At 46.2% G+C, this 20823-nt stretch overlaps 2 protein-coding genes across 2 annotated transcripts in view; one reads left to right on the top strand and one right to left on the bottom strand.

The window, feature by feature from the left end:
- The window catches only part of LOC106809077 (sorting nexin-4-like), a 27259-nt gene extending 12493 nt beyond the window's left edge, over positions 1-14766 (top strand). Inside the window, exons 9-15 of the mRNA XM_014812027.1 lie at positions 3706-3890; positions 5940-5993; positions 10238-10295; positions 10782-10931; positions 11732-11863; positions 12958-13072; positions 13215-14766. Of these exons, the coding sequence (XP_014667513.1) occupies positions 3706-3890; positions 5940-5993; positions 10238-10295; positions 10782-10931; positions 11732-11863; positions 12958-13072; positions 13215-13262 (742 nt within the window). The 3' untranslated portion in view covers positions 13263-14766. The remainder of the gene's footprint in view (positions 1-3705; positions 3891-5939; positions 5994-10237; positions 10296-10781; positions 10932-11731; positions 11864-12957; positions 13073-13214) is intronic.
- A 4733-nt stretch (positions 14767-19499) lies between these two features.
- LOC106809076 (proteasome subunit alpha type-2-like) overlaps positions 19500-20823 on the bottom strand; it is a 3493-nt gene continuing 2169 nt past the window's right edge. Inside the window, exon 4 of the mRNA XM_014812025.1 lies at positions 19500-19660. Within this exon, the coding sequence (XP_014667511.1) occupies positions 19500-19660 (161 nt within the window). The remainder of the gene's footprint in view (positions 19661-20823) is intronic.

The following is a 20823-nucleotide window of genomic DNA, read 5'->3' as shown; positions in this document are numbered from 1 at the left end:
GCGGAATTTTGGAGCTTATTTCGGCAAACTTGGCAATGATTCTTAACTAATTGCTACGGTTCTACAGCTCGAAAACTTCTACTGGAAGTACTTCTGTCACTTTGATATTAATGTCCACACTCTCCACAATGACTTTCACATCAGGGTGCAATCCTATTTCGTATAAAATCTTCTTCCTCTCTCTCATCTCTGCTCCTTATCCCTACTCAAACTCGCTCTCCTCTCTCTCTCTCTCTTCTCTATATATATATAATATATTATATATTTATACCAATGTCTAGCGAAATTAAGTTTCTCTAGCTTTCTTGAAAACGTCTTTGGTATCATCACATATCAGATCCTGAACAGCAAGTGAGTACAGATGCACTGCAGTGAGATTTGATCCTGCATATGTATATGTCGATGATGCTGCTCGAAACCTGCTAATATACATAGCAGTTGTTATACCTAATACACCTTACACTGAACTCTATGCATATTATATTGCCAATTACATTGCCGACTCGACATTAATTTCACGTGTGCTCGACATAGTGTGGTCGTGCGTGCTTTGCGCTATTCTGCCCAAAGTTCTGTGATACCCTAGAAACAAATTTAGTAGAGACATGTACTATATGCCGTATCAGTGACCTTTTTAAATCTTGTGCAAATTATCTACGCCATTGTAGTAGGCAATCTATCAGGAGCTGGGATGGATTTTCAGCCAAATAAGAAGTCTATTCCCACAGTCAGATATCAAGACAAATTTTTTTAGCTCTCTCTCAGTCCTTCTTGTCTACATAGGATATCTTTTCAGTTTTGGTGTGTTATCTAATGGTCAAAAGATAAAAAAACATAGTTCGTATTTTTCACACAATTGCGCTAGTATTCTGTGTGTGCACACTATTTATACATTGGCTGTGACATTGGCAAAACCCGTGTGGATTTTCACACATACTATACGAACTCCTTTCCTTGCCACAGCTTGATTCACTTGGCCCAGTTCGAACGTAGGAGTCAGAAATGTCCCTGATGATCCTTTTGACTCTGCTGCTTAAACCTTTCAATGGTTCTCGTAGAGCATCCGTGGGTGAATCACTGCAAACGCACCAGCGAACAATGAGGCGAGGGTGCGCGAACGTACCAGAGCACAATGAGACGGGGAGGAGTTCCGGAACGCACCATGACACAAGTGAAGACGGGAGGAGTCCTGAAACGTCCAGGACGCACAACTGAGAGGGAGTGGTCCGATAGCACCATGACTCGAGAGTAAATAAAGATGAACGTACCAGACATAATGGGAGTCCAGACAGTGAGACGATCTCAATCGCCGACGTACAATGGCCCGAACGACATGACTCAACGATGGAGTTCCCGAATCACAAGAGACGGAGAGTCCCGAACGCACCAGACACAATGAGACGGGAGTTCCGATCGCTTTGATAACACAGTTCAACACATTTGCTGGAAGCAATGAGACCGGGTTACAGTGAGCACATAGTCATAAGAATTAATGTCCACGGAAAACACTACGATTTATCCATAAGATCGTCCAAAATTGGAGTGACGGTGTGTGTTGGAGATTGTTTTCTACCGAAACGCACTCAGTAGATTTGAGAACAGATACTTATCAGGCTAAAGATTGTCAGGATACGATTTAGTTCCGTCAGCTAGACTTGACTGTGGTTAAATTAAAACATGGCACACAAATGTTTCACAAATATCATCCGTAAGGAAAATATTGTTACGATATCAATTTTCAAGAAACTACTTGATGTTGTCTTGTTTAATGTATAGATAATATAGCAAATTTGCAGATTGGGGGGAGATGTGCATCTTCATATCCTCGTTTCAGCCACACCTGAACGTAGAGCTACTCGCGAAGACATGTTTATTGAAGTTTATGTAGGGCGCTTAACGGTGGGCCTAATTTTTAATTTTGTGCCGCTTTACAGGCAACCTTCCTCATTGAGAGCACGAGATTGGTCCCAACGCGATAAGTTTTGACCTGAACCTATTCCAGATTCGAAAAGACAGGGGAGAGAGGCGTCGTTTAGCAGGTGGCAGCTTGTGGATGTGTATTGCGTGGGCTGCTGTAGTGTTGTGGATCGCAGTGCGTTGACAGGTTTGTGACGGTAGTCGGGGTGAGTGTGTCGCGTGTGTGTTCATGTGTGTATGTGTTTGCCGTTGGCAGACGCTTACAACACGCCAATGGCACGGCGCGGGAGCGGGTGCATGGATTTGTGAGAGTTCGGTCCTGGGTGGAAGAGGGGCTATGACCTAGCACCGATGGGCAATGTCAATGTTAACATTTGGATGGAGTGAACATGGTGTTCCTTGATGGAGGCAGTCGCTCACCGTAAATGCATTGCTGGGAAATTGGACGTGCGTCATCACGGTATTATAGCTCGTGCAGCAGAACGAGTAGTCGCATGTTGCGGCTGTATCTCCCACCATCTAACGCAACTGTCAGGAACAAGGAAACTGATCGATGATGGGGTTCCCTGTATACACTCGTATGCGACTTGATCTCAGCTGCAAGGAGGATAGCCGTTAGAGAGGAGTTCTGAGGAACGACCATCGGTCAGCATAGGACCACAAGGTTTACCAAGCTTAACGGTAAAGATTGTTTTGTGAGTAGGATAACCAGTGTGTTACTCGTTGTCATTCGGAACGTCACGCTACGTACTCACAAGTAAATAAAGGAGCGAATGCGTTGAGTAGTTGATTATATCACTCTAGGTCGCGAGCAAGGTCCTAGCCTATCAATTCAAACAAAGAAAACTCCTTTAAAGCTTATAGCTTTTATCACTGACCAGGCTGAACAGCTTGGAGGTCCGGTTAGGCTCACGCGCTTTTTGTCCTCTTTCCTTCTTGTTCTTTTGGAGGATTTTTTATTTATAACAAAAATTTAGCATGGTGTTCCGACTGATTCTTCCGGGTACTCTGGACCCTGTGCTCGTGGGAACGTTCAGCTTTTATTTTGCTTGCAAGTGTGTCTTGCTATTTGCTTTCCACGCCTCGGGGTCAGATTATCATACTCGTAAATCGGACTTTGACACGTCTTTTGTACTTGTTGCAGGCGATTTTGCGATATACAAATCTTGTAAACAAAAAAAGAAATGGGAAAGTATCAATTAAACAATTGTATCTCGTCCGATAATCTCCTCTCCACCTGTGCAGCTGGCTCCTTCTGTCAGGTGTTTCTCGCTGCAACACCAGCGTGCGAAGCGCATCGATGAGGACATGCCCCGCCATGACACGCTGTGCCGCGGGCCCCCCCTCAGTGTTATTTAGTACGCATATATGCTACGTTCCTCCCTTTGAAAGCACCCCCTTATCTCAGGACTGCTAAAATTTCGGTAATCCCCTTTTCGCGGTTTTGCGGTGTTTTTTCTGCCTTTGGAGGACCCTTAATCGGATAATAATCCTGAATGAGCTTTCAAAACTAGCAGGAATTTCAGGAATTGATCCCGGGATTTGATATGTATTTTATGTATCAAGAGAAGAGCGAGAGGAAAAAACACCCCCTTTTAAAGAAAATCTCCGGTGGTAAATAGTCTAAATACACCCTTTTTTACTAATTCTTGCGGCCGATTTGTCGCGCGGAAAAACTACCCCTATTACCGGAGATTTTTGGGAACCGCGATCGGTCCCTCCGGACCTCGGAGTGGGGGGCCGGGCGCACAGTGTGTCATATGGAACACGTGCCCTGACACTTTATAGCAATATGGAGGACATGATTACCAACACTCCCGTCAATAAGGACACGTCCCCTGGCACTCAGGTCGACGACGACCCGTATATTGACACTCACACAAACTACGGTTCACTGCAGTTACTACACTTGCACGCGCCAGTCGAAACCACAGCGTATGCTGAGCGTGGGGCTGAGCCTAAATGCTTCTCAGGTATACAAACAATTTTTTTCTCTTCAAAAGATACCGAGGCAGTGCGATGTTCGCCTCAGTTGGCGAGGCTACATGGACTGACATATGGATCATACCTTGCTTTCGTGATTGCGTCGATCAAGTGGCCTTGCCTGGATGAGCCGTTCCCGCCTGACCCTCATGCCGAGGTGCTCCTCCGCTCTCACTCAAACTGCAGCAGCTCGTGCTTCCTGCACGACCGTCCCCTGCTAATGTATCCAACGGCAACTGACAACTGCGCTACATCAACACAGCCGCGGATACTATCAGCCAGCGCGGTAAAGCAAGTGCCTATGCACCACAGCGATAACACAGTGTAACAACGCTGCCTATGCACCCACAGCGGTTACACATATCCGTGAGTACGTGCCATGGTTTACATAATCATGCAGTGTGCCACGTGCAAGAAAGGTAATCAAGAAGACATATGTGAAACGGGATTCTGCTAGCGGCATAGTGTTAATTATAGAAAGGCCGTTTATAATTATATTCTAAATTTTTAATGGGAATATCTATTATTAATGAGGATACTCACATGTGAGGCAGTGACCCTTAATGATAGCAAAAACGAAACATCTGTCTCATACATTCTAGATGCATGACTCGCATGCTATACAGGCTTACACAATTGTATTACTATGATTCAGCGAGATGCAACGATGATTTACATGGCAAGAATTGTCTCACCTGAGTGCATCAGCTAATTAAAGTTACTCTTTGAATTGGTTCCGCAAATTGTTACCCCTCTTCCTCTAGCATTGGCGTCGATTTGATGCCTGCGTACCTGTAGCACGCAAAACCCAATCAATTGCGTTACCACCATATGCAAACCAATCAATGCTTACATCCAATAATGCAACAACCCAACAATCTTTACCATCCAATAATGCAAAACCCAACAATGCTTACACAAATAACTGCAAACCAACATATGGATTACCATCAATAATTTGCAAAACCCAACAATGACTTTACCATCACAATATGCATAAACCCAACAATGCTTATCCATCCAATATATGCAAAACCCAACCAATGCTACATCCAATTAATGCAAATACCCAACAATGCTTACCACCAATTAAGTGAAAACCCAAAATGCTTACATCCAATATGCAAACCCACCAATGCTTACATCCAATTAATGCAAACCAACAATAGCTTACCATCCAATAATGCAAACTCAACAATTGCTTACCATCCTAATAATTGCAAAACCCACAATGTCTTACCATCCAATATGCAAAACCCAAAACCTGCTTACCATCCAACAATGTTTACCTCCAATATGCAAATACCCAAAGAATGCTTACCTCAATAACACAAACTCCATACACTGCTTACTTCAATAACGCATGAAATGCTGCACTAGTGTAGTTAATACTCGACTATTTTAAACAACTGCATTAGTGCGAGTATTGGCTCACACTCCATGTAGTGTCCTGCATACTGAAAGGCCGTCACCATCTCATTCTCAATCGCGCTCCATTCGCATTGATACGCGGCCATAGTTGGCGTGACCTTGTTGCACTCCGTACAAAGTGTTCTCAACCGTTCTGCCAAAATATTATATTAGAGTGGTCACACGATAGGTGCATAACCATTATTACATTGATTTAAATGCTTAATATTATAAATAGCAGGATTTCCATTGACTGTTTTAACTGAGCAAATATTTATTGCATGACTTTGATATGTCCTATCGTTTAGGTAGCTGCCACCATCCACATTCATCTGAAGCATTTCTGTTCTTATTATACACTGAAACAAAACTTTACAGTAGGAAATATTCTAATTCAAACAAGGGAGCCATAGAGGCGTCTAGTCTGGGCGCTTTTTTCGCGGTACGTCTGGATTGGGGTCGAGAGCAAAACAAACAATTTTGTTTTATTATGGCGGGTTATCTTTTGATTTATCTCGCAGGGTCTACTTCTTGCGCAAAGAACAAGTACCATAGCTATACGGTTATACACAACATTTTTTAAAAGTTTTCGGTGTCATTTACTGAGTCTTTTGCATCTTTTGCTATAGGTTCTTCAAGGGATTGCGGACAGATAGAAGCTGTTACTGCAGCCGAACAGTGGTGTAAGCTCTTTATTATGGCTGTTAATGAGTATCGACTTTGTGGGGCTTCATTTATTAGTCAGCCTTGAAATTCCATCATATTCTTGAGGTCTAAGAGGCACCTGATAGAAAATTTCTCATGCTCTCTCTACGCCACGCAATTAAAGAATTCCTCCACTTTACTCTCTTGTCTCAGTGATATGTGTAGACTCATAAGAATCCGGCTCCTGCCTTAAATTACTTTTAAAAGTGTTTGGCGATGGTAGTATAATTAGAGATGTGTCGGTAATTTCGCCATGTTAGATGTAGCACCTTATATATAAAATATCAGAGTGGTTTAGCTCATAAAAATATGGTGTATTAAACTAGTGAACTAAACGTGTAATTTATATAATCTCATGGTAGTTTAGTGTTGTATGTTCAATAAGTGTGTCTGTTATCATCAATTAATTGTTTCTGAGAGACTTGTAAGTGTCGTGACATCATTACAGTGGTTTGATTTAAAAATACCTAGTACAAATGTTGAGTTATTATATACTAGCAACGACTGTTGATAAGGCGTGACAATATAGCTCATCAGATGTGCTTGCACTCACAATGATTCAAAACTGTAAAGTGTTTATCATCTTGGTTAAGTTCATGTGGATAAAGAAACCATCTATTTAGGTGGTAATTAACCAGTTTATCATCGTGATTGTGCTCAATGTTTGTCGATCGTGTTTATTAGAAATATCCAATCATTGGGCCCTATGTGAGACAGTTTCAACTGATAGGAAGGCCGAGTCTCACATGGTCGCATAATGTCCACCTGGATTAATTATTTCAACACCCGCTCCGGGGTTAGTGATAGGGTAACATTACTAGGAAGATAATTGGTGGCATTTGTGATATAATGTGTTTCTATCCCACGGTAATCACTGCGTTATTCCGTCGAGTGTTTGAGCCCTGAGAGGGTAGATTGGCTTACTTATTTCTAGTAGTCCCTACTTACATTTATTTATTAAGACATAGTCAGCTGCAAGTGAATATTCAGTGTTTCAGCAGAGTGCAGGTCAAATTTCGAACTGCGAGACGAAGTCGAGAGTACAAATACTCCAGATTTACTGTTTCGGACTCCCTGATTGACGTTATGCCAGTTAGTCCGTGTGACGCTCGAAAAATTCTGCCATACTTTACCTAGTTCTGTCTAGAGCACATGCCTCGTAGAAATCTGTATTCTCTTTGCCTCACGCGGTTAATCCTCACAAACGACAATTAGTGTTTGACAGCTACATGCACCGCATTGCTAAAGCACATGACAATTAAATTGTATTGGGCTTTAAATAATCTTTATTTAATATTTAATCTCCATTGACTCGCCGCGCACTCTTGTTGCCATCCCCTCTGACTTTGACCTGGTTGGACCTCTCCGTCTTTTTGGAAGGCGCTTCGATAATGGGCGCTGCGCGGCATTGGACTCTCGCTTCGATTGCTCAAAATTGTTAATTTTCTTTACTCTGCCAGTTTTATTTGACTGACTAGGCAGTGTAAAGAATGATCGGCCTCTCACTCTGTTCTTTCATAGTATCGCAGTGCCTACGCTGTAGACTTTTATGTTTCTCACTTATTTGAGGAATCCTTTATCATAAATCGTCGGTGTCCATTGCTTTCACTTTCGTGTGCGGTCGTACATCAGTCGAATTGTTAACGTCGTTTGTTTTCTTGCATGTTCAGACTAGTCCGCAACTTTGGCATTTTCCTCCTTACCTTAATTGATTGGAAAAGATAAGAAAGAAACTTACTGGTGCGAGAGCTGGAGGCGAGAAACATCACGGCAATAGTTTCTCACCCAGCATATTCAGATGCATGTAAGTACCAGAAATTAATGGAACCTTTTTATTTCCTTTAATCAAGAGCCTCTGTTGTGATCTCGCTAGCTTCATATTTCGCGACGTAGTCAGAGTTGCAGCCTCTGTAGTTAAGTGCAATGGATTGTCCGCTCCGCTCGTGCGTCGACGGTGCGTGCGTTTTGCGTGCGTTGCCGCCTGCGGGATCCGATCACACACGGATATCGTCGGCACTTATATATTCTAAGGATACGTGGACTCGACGTCCCGGCGTATTCCGAATAGTCGGCGACGCTATGGTTGGGGTAATCCTCGATCGGTAGTTCGAGAAAACGGGTTGGTGATGTTCCCGAGTTTAATGACTCTTGGGGGTGCAAAGAGTTCAAAGGTCATTAGAGACACGAAGACGCTGCTATATAAGTGGTCGACCGGGGGGGAACATTCCCCTCCTTAACTTAACCCGTTATATAGGAACGGGAAATGCAAAATCTGCGGCACAAATTCTAAGCGGCTTGACCTAGGGCTCATCTTGATACGTCCGGTGTATAGCATCCGATGGTAGGAAAATGCCATCACTGTGCCGAAATTGGGGTCACAGCGTCAAAGTCATATGGGGGCCCACAGGTCAGATTTAAACATTTTTTGAGGACTATGGTCTGAGGAGCGATTGAAAAACTTTTTTTTTGTTTCAGCGAGTGACTTACCATGTTTTTGGCATTTATTTGATAGGACCATGAAATTGCTTTTCACTGACGTGCGAAGAGTAAGTGTCGGAATAACCTTCTTGGACCCTTTAAGCGCGAGGCGTACATGGCATTCCTGAACTGCCTCAATTGATGTCCAGTGTTGCTTCATATCATGGCACATCCATAATTCTGCGAGAACCTCAATTTTTCCTTTCCAATTAAGGACCAATATATTTGCTATGATTTACTCGTACAACATTTCCATAACAGACAAATAATTTCTTACAAACAGGTTTCATAACAACAAATAATTTTACAACAATTTCAATTACAACAAATTAATTTCTACAACAATATTAATTTTTTAATTTTAATAGGGTTAGGTTAGGCAGTACAATGCACATAAAACAGGAGTTTTCAGGCACGCCGACTTTGTATCAACCAATGCGGATTTGGGGAGACGTATTGCAATTATGCAGAAGGTTGCCTGAATGATATGCTACCGCAACTGCCGTATCTGCATATCTTGCGCCTAACAAACGCGCGGATGTGTCACTACGCACGACTTAAATGTTACGTCTTTACTAACCCGTTAGCAACAGAACCTCAGAATGAGCCCAGACGCTCTCATGGGCTCTTGTTTGATTAAGATATTTTCCTATCTGTAAGTTTGTCTTATCAGAGTGTTGTATTAATAAAGAAAAAACATGCTTCAGTGATGTTGTCGATGGTGTGCATGCTACTCCTAACGATGAACATAGTCAGTCATTGCATATGTATTGCCTCATATTATAACTCCATTGGTCATGGACAACCTGCTATTTTAAATCTATTAAGCATTTAATTAATGATAATATATGGTTATGCAAAACTATTCGTGTGACTCACTCATTAATATAATTTTTTGCAGAAAACTGGTTTGACACTTCTGTACGCGAGTGCCACACAGGTTCACGCCAACTATGGCCCGCGTATTCAGCGGAATGAGGCGCCGATTGAGAATGAGCATGGGTGACGGCCTTCAGGAGTGCTAGCGACACTAACATGGACGTTGTGAGTGCATTCTCGACACTAATGCCAGTATTTATGCTCGTTATTAACTACACTATGCACATTTTCATGGTTATTGGATTTAGTAAGCAGTGTTGGAGTTTGTGATTATTGGATTGGTTAAGCATTGTTGGGTTTTGCATTATTTGCGATGAAACATTTGTGGATGGTAAGCGCCGTGTTGGCGTTATTGCATTTATTGGATGGTAAGCTTGTTGGGTTTTGCCTTATTGGATCGGTAAGCTTGTGGGTTTTTGCATTATTGGATGGTAAGCCATCTGTTGGGTTTTCTGCATTATTGGATGCGTAAGCATTGTTGGGTTTTTTGCCCATTATTGGAATGCGTCAAGCATTTGTTGGGTTTTGCATTATTGGATGGTAAGCATTGTTGGGTTTTGCATTATTGGATGGTAAGCATTGTTGGGTTTTGCATTTATTGGATGGGTAGCCATTGTTGGGTTTTGCATTATTGGATGGTAAGCTTGTTGGGTTTGCTTATTGGATGGTAAGGCATGGTTGGCGTTTTGCATTATTGGATGGTAAAGCAATTGTTGGGTTTGCTTATTGGATGGTAAGCATTGTTGGGTTTTGCATTATTGGATGTGTAAGCATTGTTGGATTTGCGATTATTTGGATGGTATAGCATTGTTGGGTTTTGCGTGCTACAGTGTACGGTCAGCATTCATTCGACGCCCATGCTGAGCGAAGAGAACAATTTGCGGACCAGATCCAAGGTACCTTTATTATTGGCTGATTGCACTACAGGTGAGACAATTTCATTGCCATGTATCTTCGCTTGCATCTCTGCTGAATTTAGTGATACAATGTGTGTAAGGCCTGTTATACATAGCCCATGCATCTCATGCTCTAGTAGATGTAGAACAGAATGTTTCAGTTTTGCTATCATTACAGGTCACTGCCTTACTGTGATAATTACCTCATTATAAGATATTCCCATTTAAAAATTTCAGATATAATTATAAACGGCCTCTTCTTAAATTAACACTTTCATGCCGGCTAGCGATTCCCTGTTTCACAATGTCTTCCTATGATATACCCTTCTTTGCGCACTGAACACTGCATGTTTGTTACATGCCACGTACTCAGTTGTGTGTACCGCCTGTGGGCTTGCATAGCACGTTGCTTACACTGTGTGTATCGCTCGTGCGGTTGCATAGCACAGTTGCTTACACTGTGCTGTATCGCTGTGAGTGTGTTAGCGCATTGTCACGTTGCTTGGTACATTGCAGGACGGTGTGCAGGAAGCACGAGCTGCTGCAGTTTGAGTTGGAGAGAGCGGAGGAGCACCTCGGCCATGAAAGCGGTCTTAGGAGCCCTCCTTTCTGGAACGGCTCATCCAGGGCAAGGCCACTTGGATCGGCGGCATCCGAAGCAAGGTATGATCCATCGTCAGTCCTGTAGCTCGCCAACTGAGCGATCGCCTGCCTCGGTATCTTTTGAGAGAAAAAAATTGTTTGTACCTGAGAGCATTTAGGCCTCAGCCCACGGGCTCAGCATACGCTGTGGTTTCGGACTGGCGCTGTGCAAGTGAGTAACTGACCAGTGAACGTGTTGTGTGGAGTGTCAATATTAACGGGTCGTCGTCGACCTGATTGCCAGGGACGTGTCCTTACATTGCGGGAAATGTTGGTACACATGTCCTCCATACTTGACTGATAAAGTGTCAGGGACGTGTTCTCAATGACACACGTGCGGGCCCCCCACTCCGATGTCGGAGGAGCGCGCATGCGCGATTCCCAAAATCTCTGAAAGGGGTATTTTTCGCAAGCGACAAAATCCGGCCAAGGAATTGTAAAAAAAAGGGGATGTATTTGACTTGTTCACCGGAGATTTCTTTTAAAAAGGGTGGTGAAGTGTTTTCCTCTCGCTTTTCATCTTAATATATAGAAAACTTTACAAACTCCCCGGGATTCAAATTCCTGAAATTCCTGCTCAGTTCTTGAAAGCTCATTCTAGGAATTTATTTTCGCGACTTTAAGGGGTCTCCAAAGGCAGGGAAAACCCGCAAAAAGCGCCTCGCGAAGAGGGCGGAATCGGAAATTTTATAGCAGTCCTGAGATAGGGGGGTGCTTTCAAAGCGGAAGGAACAGAGCATAATATGCGCTAACCCTAATATAACATGGTGGGGCGGGCCGGGCACGCCAGTGTCATGGCGGGGCAATGTCACTCATCAGAGCGCTTCGCCACGGCAGGTGTTTGGCAGCGCAGAAACACCTGAGCAGAAGGAAGCCAAGCTGCAGCAGGTGGAGGAGGAGATTATCGCGGCCGAGGAGGCTGTGGACGTTTTGCGGGGCAGCAAGAGCATCCGGTGAGTCGGCCGAGGCGTGTGCGGATCGAGGTCGCGTCGACGAAACACGATTGTGTTTGCCAGCGAGCGCGTCGGCGTTACATCTCGTGCGTGAAGTTGATTCTCGTTCTGGAACACCTCCTCGTCTCATTATGTTCTGGTACGTTCGGGAACTCCCCATCTTATTATGTCCTGGTGTGTTCAGGACTCCTCCCTCGTCTCATTGTGTCCTGATGCATTCAGGAACTCCTCATCTCATTGTGTCCTGGTGCGTTCAGGAACTCCTCCTCGTCTCATTGTGTCCTGGTGCGTTCAGGAACTCCTCCTTGTCTCATTGTGTCCTGGTGCGTTCAGGAACTCCTCCTCGTCTCATTGTGTCATGGTACGTTCAGGCAACTTCCTCCCCGTCTCATTATGTCCCTGGTGCAGTTTCAGGAACTCCGTTCCCCATTCATTGTGTTCATGGTTACGTTCAGGAACTCCTCCCCGTCTCATTATGTCTGCCGTGCGTTCAGGAACTCCTCCCCTGTCTCATTGTGTCATGGGTAGTTCAGGAACTCCTCGATTCTCATTGTGTCATGCGTGGCGTTCAGGGAACTCCCCGCTCTCATTGTGTCATTTGGTACGTTCGGGAATTCCCCGTCTCATTGTGTTATGGTACGTTCAGGAACTCCCCGTTCTTCATTGTTGTCCTTGGTGCGTTCGGGAACTCCTCCCCGTCTCATTGTGTTCCTGTACGTTCGGGAACTCCTCCTCGTCTTCATTTGTTCATGGTGCGTTCCTGCGGACTTTCCCCGTCTCATTGCTGTCTGGTTTACGTTCGGGAATCCGCCGTTCATTGTGTTATGGTACGCCTTAAGGAACCTCCTCGTCTCATTGTGTCCTGGTGCGTTCCGGAACTCCCGTCTCATTGGTCATGATTACGTTCGGGAATTCCCGTCTCATTGTGTCATGGTTACGTTCAGGAATCCTCCCCGTCTCATTGTGTCATGGTGCGTTCAGGAACTCCTCCCCGTCTCATTGTGTCATGGTGCGTTCGGGAACTCCTCCCCGTCTCATTGTGTCCTGGTACGTTCGGCAACGCCTCGTCTCATTGTGTCCTGGTGCGTTTGCAGTGATTTCACCCAGGATGCTCTACGAGACATTGAAAGGTTTAAGCAGCAGAAGTCAAAGGACATCAGGGACATTCTGAGCTCCTACGTCGAACTGCAGATCAAGCTGTGCAAGAAGGTTCGTTGAACACGTTTTGCTGCATTTTTCTGCCAACAGATGGCAGTGTGTAACAACTGTTTTACAACAAGTCTTTTACAACGAAAATTAATCAATCTACCCTGTATGCTTAAATTATTCTACTTTCTTTATTTTGTTCTAGGGTATCCAGATTTGGAGCAATGCAAAGGGCAGCTTTGAAAGGATCTAGATATATGCATGGATGAGGGTATGATAAAGCATGAAGGTGCATTCGGGTACAAACTGCTTCTGTATTCTGTTGTATTCTGTTGTGAGCCACGATGTACAAGAAAATTGCACGAAGTACCTATCTATAATGGGCTCACAGCCCTGCTTAACTGGACCCATGATTTGCTGCAATACGCATGTGTCTTGTGAATCATTGTGAAGTGGTGGGACAATTATTATATCAAAGTACGATCTTTCAGTAGAAGTTTGCCTCGAAAGCTGTAACTGCATTAGTTACTACATCCAATTCGTTTGCTATAGCTCAAATTCGCAAGATCAGTAATGATTGGGGAATGGAAGATGGAAGATGGAACTGTTTCCAGAATATAAACTCGTGTCATATAAATGTGCTCTGTGCATCGCAGAATTGCGTGCGAGTGGCAGACTCGTGGATCACGTGAAATATGTGCTAGAGCATACTTTTAAATATTACCTTCAAGTTTTACCCTAACACGAGGTCTTAAGCTGAGCTCTCAATGTCCGCTACTCTAACGCTTAGGCGTGCCTAGGTGTGCTAGTTTAAACAAGCTAAAGAAAGGAGATGTATAACAAATGCTTTCGTTACCACACGTCTTCTGTAGGCGGACCAGAGTGCGCACCACCCTCGATGCGTAATGCTGCATGAACACTTGTATTCACTGCTCTGGTTAGTTGTCAATGACACAAATCCCTCTTGTAATTTTGCAGTCGAATTTTAAACGATATTCGTCTGTGTTGTACAATTTGTATGAACATTCTGTGTGTTAAAGGCAGTTGCAAGTTATTAGGACAAATAGTTTGGTGATTATGATCTAAAATGGATACACATTAACACAATTAGTTATACCAGCATTGTTAAGGTGTAAATTATATTAGTTTTGAAGTTGCACCCCCATAAATACTCTGTAAAAATGATGACCTTACTTCCATATCATGCAAAACATTGTCATTGGGAAAACACAGATTTGCAACTGCTGTATGGTTAATGGGTTAAAAAGTGTCCATAATTTGCAAGTATTTAGGCTTGAAACTAAATGCTCAACTTGCTGCAAGTGGATATTGAAAATTATGCGCTTCGTAAATATACTAATATTTATATAGATATCTTATATATATGTAGGATTGGGCTTGAAATGCAAGCTAACGCCAAATTATTGCTGGATGTGTCGCATTACTGCATACTTACTCCGAATGCGTGTATCGGGGAGCATGTCATACCTCTCTCTCTCTATATATATATATATGTGTGTGTTGACAGTACATAAATTCAGTGTGCATAAATGTGTTTTATATTTTCCTTTACAATTCAGTTGGTCAACCTTTTCGTTGACGAATTTCACGTGCGTGTAAAAAGATGTATACAACGAAAAAATATATAAAGAAATCAGAATCGTAACAGAATAACAAAAGTTGTGTTGGAAGTTTTTTTAATTTTATTGTTTTTAATACAGGTCAAACTAGCGTAACTCGCAAGTTCTTAAAAAAAACACCAGAGGTCATCAGCTGATACTTTTACATGCGCTGTTGTACTATTGCGGTGCTTAGAGGTTACGTTGCAGTAACAAATACATGAATCAGAGTGCGTGTTCCTAGTTTACAAGACTGCTTTGCCTAATTAGTTCCATTGTGTAATTTAATCGGCCATTGCTGTGATTTAAGTGTCTTCCCAAACACATGCATTATTTCCTGCACTGATTAATATGAGCATTTTTTAGGGCTTTTACAAACTGTGACCTTATACAGAGCAAGTAATTGATACAGCAACTCGGACGAATTCACCGCTTTCCTCTCTTACCCTTCAACGTTTCTCTTCCTATTTTTTCTTTCTCTCTCACTCTCTTTCTCTTTCTCTCCTTCCCCCTTCTCTCTCTCTCTCTCTCTTCCCATTTTTGTTGTGCCGTAGTCCCACCTAGCACGGTTGTCTTACACTCGGTCTGTATCTTCCTGTGGAGTGCTGCCTAAGCGCTTTGTCACGTTCGGCTTGGGACATGCAGACGGTGTGCAGCAGCCACGAGCTGCTTGCAGTTTGAGTCTGTCAGAGAATGAGCGGAGGAGCACCTCAGCATGCAAGGGTCAGCGGAGCGCCGGAACACGGCTCATCCAGGCTCTGAAGCCACTCTGGATCTTGCAGGGCTCTTCCCGCACGCCATAACTCGGTGTCCCATCACCTCTGTGTCGAGTCCGTCCCGGTTGAATTCTCGTCCATCTCCGTCCAGATCCTTGGCTATCTCGCTCACACCCTGACGCTCGCATCACCTGCCTCGGTATCCTCTTTCGACCCGAGAAAAAATTGTTCCCGGCCTCAGCCTGTACCTGCAGAAGCATTTGGCTCGCCCCTCGGCTCAGCAACTCCTTTAAAAATTACAAGCTGGTGCGTTCTGACTGGGCGCGCTGGCAAGATTGTAGTAAACTGCAAGTTGTGAACCGTTAGTTTGCTGTTCTACCGGTGCAGGTGTCAATATACGGCAGTCGTCGTCGGACCCTGAGTGCCACGGGGACGCTGCCCTTATTACCCGGCCGTAACGGCCCACCTCTTCGCCGCTCCCGCTCGGCCGCCAGTGTTCCGGTTGAATCATGTCCCTCCTACTCTGCTTATACAAGCCTGTCGGGCACGTTAGTTCTTCAATGACACGTGCCCGGGCCCCACTTCCGCAGGTCGGCAGCACGACCGCCATCGCGCCGTTCCTCTTGGTTAAAGGCTATTTTTCGTCACCCCCCCGCGCAAATCCGGCCAGAATTGCCTAAAAAAAAAGGGGTTCCTTTGATAGTTTGTACTGTTCATACCCCCGGACGATTTCTTTAACAAAGGCGTACCCTCTCGTTCTGGTGTTTTTCTTCTCTCCGCTCTTTGCATATCATTAGAAAACTTTATCAAACTCCCGGTCGATCAAATTCCCTGTAAATTCCCTGCTAGTTCTTCTGAAAGCTCATCGAGGATCTATTTCGCATTTAAGGGGGCTCTCTCCAAGGCCCCTTCGACCTCCTCTAGCAGGTACACAAATCCCGCAAAAGCATCACCGCGGTTTCGCCGGCTACAGGGGACGTCGATTCCCCCGCGAAAATTTTAAGCGAGTCCCTGAGGATAGCGTGGGTCTCTGGCGGTGCTCTTTCTATAGTGGGAGCGGTCGCTTCTGCCTGGCTCCGCGGGACTTCATCGCTCCTCCAGCTCATTCGCTATGCGCCCTTCACTCCCTCAAACTAACACCTGCCATGTGCGTGTGCGGCTGGCAGCGGGCGCTACGCGTTCATGGCGCGTGGGCATCTGTCCTCATCAATGCTGCTTCGCACGACATGGCGTGTTTTGGCAGCCGCAGAACACCTGAGCAGAAGGAAGCCAAGCGCTGGCAGTGTGGATAGGAGGGAGATTATCGCTGCGGCCGCAGGAGGCCTGTGCAGACGACTGCACCAGCAAGCAGCATCCGGCTGAGTCGGCCGAGGCAGGTGTGCGCCTGATCGACTCGCCGCTGCCTCATACCTTTTCCCCCCTCTCTCACGCGTCGACTCACCAACACCACGAATTTGTGTCTTGCCACTCGCTTCTCCTCTGCGTCTATCTTCTCTCGCCTCACCGCCCTCTATTTTCTCTGTCGCCGCCATCCGCCTTCCCCTGAGCTTCGTCCACCTCGTTTCGCTTGCCTGTCTACCCTCTTCGTGCACGTCCGAAGCTTCGACCTTCTCCGTTCTTAGCGACACACTCTCCCCGTCTGAGTTCTTCCTCTCCTTACTGCCTTCCTGTCAGCCCCCCCTATGCGCCTCCGCACTCTCCTCTCCCGTGGCCTCCTACCCGCCGCTCCCCCTCTGCGTTCACGCCGAACTCCCCCGAAGTCCCTGTCTTATGTTTTGCTCAGCCCGTGTGCCACTCAGGATACTCCTCCCCTCCTCCATTGCCTGTCGCATCTGCCTATGCGTCCACCTTCACCGGACACCTCCCCCACACCCTCCCCTCTTTCTCTGCATCACCTTGTTCTTCTTGTCCCGATCTGCCCTGTCCCCCCTCTCCCTCTCTCTCCTTCTCTCCTCCACCGCCCTCCCACTCCCCCCGTGGAATACTCCCACGCCTCCCCCTGCGCCTTCTCCTTATTTGCTGACTTCTTCCTGCTTCCCCCTGCCATCTTCGCGTTTGGTCCTCCCCTCGCTGTAAACCCACTATCTCTCCTGCACGATACCAAATCTTGTGCACGTTCTCGTCGCCTCTTCCTACCTCGGAAGATCATTTCCCTTCTGGCAGTCCCCTGCTTATGTCTACTTGCTTCTCGTCACGACTACACCCCCTCTCCTTTCTTATCTTCACCTCTCCTTTCGCTCGATCCTGCCATCGCATCTCAGTCTCTGCGTCGTGGTTCCCCTGCGCAGTCGCGCTTCGGGAACAAATATCTTAGCGCACCTCTTCCGTTCTCATTGCTTTGTCTCATGGCGATGTCAGCTCGGCGCTTCCAATGAACCTCCTCCCCCGTTTCCATCCCTCTTTTTGTTAGCTCAGTGGAGCGCCCTGTCTTCCTTTCTCCCGCCCACTCCGTCGCAGCAGATCCGATCCCTCTCCCAGGCCTTCGGCTTAGCATAGCGTTCAGGGACTACCTTCCCCGTTTCATATGGCGCTGTCCTGCTGTGCGTTCACCACTCCCTCCCCCTCTCATTCTGCTGTCCTTGCCGTGCGTTCAGGAACTCCTCCGCTCTCGTCCTCATTATGTCCTGGTACGTTCGGGAACTCCTCCTCGTCTCATCTGTGTCATCTCGGTGCCGAGTTCTGGGAACTCCTCCCCGTCTCATTGTGGGCATGGTGCGTTCGGGAACTCACCTCTTTGTCCTCATTGTGTCCTGAGTGGCGTTCAGGCATACGCTTCGCTACTTCATATGATAGTCCTGGTGCGCTTCAGCGGTAACTCCCTCCCGGTTCATGGTGTTCTGTTGTGCTGTTCAGGAACGCCTCGTCTCATTGTGTCATGGCCCTCCCGCTGCGTTCAGTGAACTCCTTCGTCTTCATTCATGTCCTGGTACGGTTCTTGGCGAACTCCTCCCTTCGTACTCTTGTGTCATGGCGCCTGGGTTCCGCGAACGGCCTCCTCGTCTCATCTGTGTCCTGGTGCATTCAGGAACTTCCCTCCTCGTTCTCATTGTGGCCTTGGTGCATTCAGCAACCTCCCCTCCCTGCGTCTCATTATGTCCTGGTGTGGTTCACGGAACTCCCTCCTCCGTCTCTATTCGTGTTCATGCGTGCCGCTTCCGGAATCCCCTCTCTCCTCATTGTGTCCTGGTGCGTTCAGGAACGCCTCGTCTCTTGTGTCATGGTACCTGTTCCTGCCGGGAACTCCTCCTCGTCTCATTTGATTCGCTGCAGTGTCGTTCGAGGAACCGCCTCGTCTGCATTGTGTCCTGGGCTGCGTTCTGGGAACTCCGTCCCGTGCTCATTTGTTCTTTGGGTACGTCTAGACACTTCCCCGTTTCGTCATTGTGTTCATGGTGCGTTCGGAACTCCTCCTCGTCTCATTGCTTCCTGGTACGTTCAGGAACGCCTCGCTCTTATCGTGCTGTCCCTGTCTGGCGTCTCCAGTGGGCACACTGCCTCCCGCCGTCCTCAGTTGCCTCCTTGTCCTGCTGTTGTACGTTCAGGAACTCCCGTCGTCATTGTGTCAATATGGTGCGTTCCGCGGGAACTTCCTCCTCGTCTCATTGGTGTCCTGGTACGTGGCAGACGCCTCGTGCTTATTGTTCATGAGTTGCGTTTCAGGAACCCTCTCGTGGCTCATTGGTGTTCATGGGCTGCGTTTCAGGACTCCTCCTCCGTCTTCATTTGCCTGTCGCTGGTGCTGTTCGGCAACTCCTGCCTCATCTCTTGGTCCTGGTGCGGTTCGGCGGAACCTCCTCGCCCGCTCTTCAGTTGTGTCATGTTGTGCGTTCAGGGCAACTCCTCCGTCTGTCCTCATTTGTTCCTGGCCTCGATTCGTTGCGCTTGCGTTCGGGAACTTCCTCCTCGTCCTCATGTGTCCTGCCGTTGCGTTCAGGAACCTCCTCCCCGTTTCATTGCTGTCCTTGGTGCGTTCAGGAACTCCTCCTCGTCTCATTGTGTCCTGGTGCGTTCAGGAACTCCTCCTCGTCTCATTGTGTCCTGTGCGTTCAGGGAACTCCTCCCTCATCTCTATTGTTGTCCTGGTGCATTCAGAACTCCTCCCCTGTCTCATTGGTTGTCACTGCGTGCCGTGTTCAGGAACTCACCCTCCTCGTCTCATTGTGTCCTGTGGTTGCCGTTCACGGGAATCTCCTCGCTCGTCTCATTGTGTCCTGCGGCCCTGCGGTTCAGGAACTCCTCCCCGTCCTGCATTGTGTCATTGGTGCGTTCAGAACTCCTCCCCGTTTCATTGTGTCCCTGCTGCGTTCGAGGAACTCCTCCCCGTCTCATTATGTCCCTGCGTCGCGTTCGGGAACTCGCCTTCCTCATATCCTCATTAGTGTCCTCGGTTGCGCTTCAGGGGAATCTCCTGATTTTGCATTATTGGATGGTAAGCATTGTTGGGTTTTGCATTATTGGATGGTACGCATTGTTGGGTTTTGCATTATTGGATGGTAAGCATTGTTGGAGTTTGCATTATTGGATGGTAAGCGTTGTTGGGTTTTGCGTGCTACAGGTACGCAGCATCAATCGACGCCATGCTAGAGGAAGAGGAACAATTTGCGGACCAGATCAAAGAGTACCTTTATTTTGCTGATGCACTCAGGTGAGACAATTCATTGCCATGTATCTTCGTTGCATCTCTGCTGAATTAGTGATACAATTGTTGTAAGCCTGTTATACATAGCCATGCATTCTCATGCTCTAGTGAATGTAGAACAGAATGTTTTAATGTTTCAGTTTTATCTATCATAACAGGTCACTGCCTCACTGTGATAATTACCTCATTATAAGATATTCCCATTTAAAAATTTCAGATATAATTATAAACGGCCTCTTCTTAAATTCCCTGTTCACAATGTCTTCCTATGATATACCCTTCTTGCGTGACACTGCATGTTTGTAACATGGCACGTAACTCACGTTGTGTGTATCGCTGTGGGTGCATAGCACGTTGTTACACTGTGTGTATCGCTGTGGGTGCATAGCACGTTGTTACACTGTGTGTATCGCTGTGAGTGTGTAGCGCATTATCACGTTGCGTGTATCACTGTTAGTACGTAGCGCATTGTCACGTTGCGTGTATCGCTGTTAGTACGTAGCGCATTGTCACGTTGCGTGTATCGCTGTTAGTACGTAGCGCATTGTCACGTTGCGTGTATCGCTGTGAGTACGTAGCGCATTATCACGTTGCGTGTATCGCTGTTAGTACGTAGCGCATTGTCACGTTGCGTGTATCGCTGTGAGTACGTAGCGCATTATCACGTTGCGTGTATCGCTGTTAGTACGTAGCGCATTGTCACGTTGCGTGTATCGCTGTTAGTACGTAGCGCATTGTCACACTGCGTGTATCACTGTTAGTACGTAGCGCATTGTCACGTTGTGTGTATTGCTGTGAGTACGTAGCGCATTGTCACGTTGTGTGTATTGCTGTGAGTAC

This window comes from Priapulus caudatus, unplaced genomic scaffold (assembly GCF_000485595.1).
Source record: "Priapulus caudatus unplaced genomic scaffold, Priapulus_caudatus-5.0.1 Scaffold326, whole genome shotgun sequence".
Lineage (NCBI taxonomy): Eukaryota > Metazoa > Priapulida > Priapulimorpha > Priapulimorphida > Priapulidae > Priapulus > Priapulus caudatus.
The sequence above is the reverse complement of the archived record's forward strand: the minus strand, read 5'-3'. Positions and strand labels throughout refer to the sequence as shown.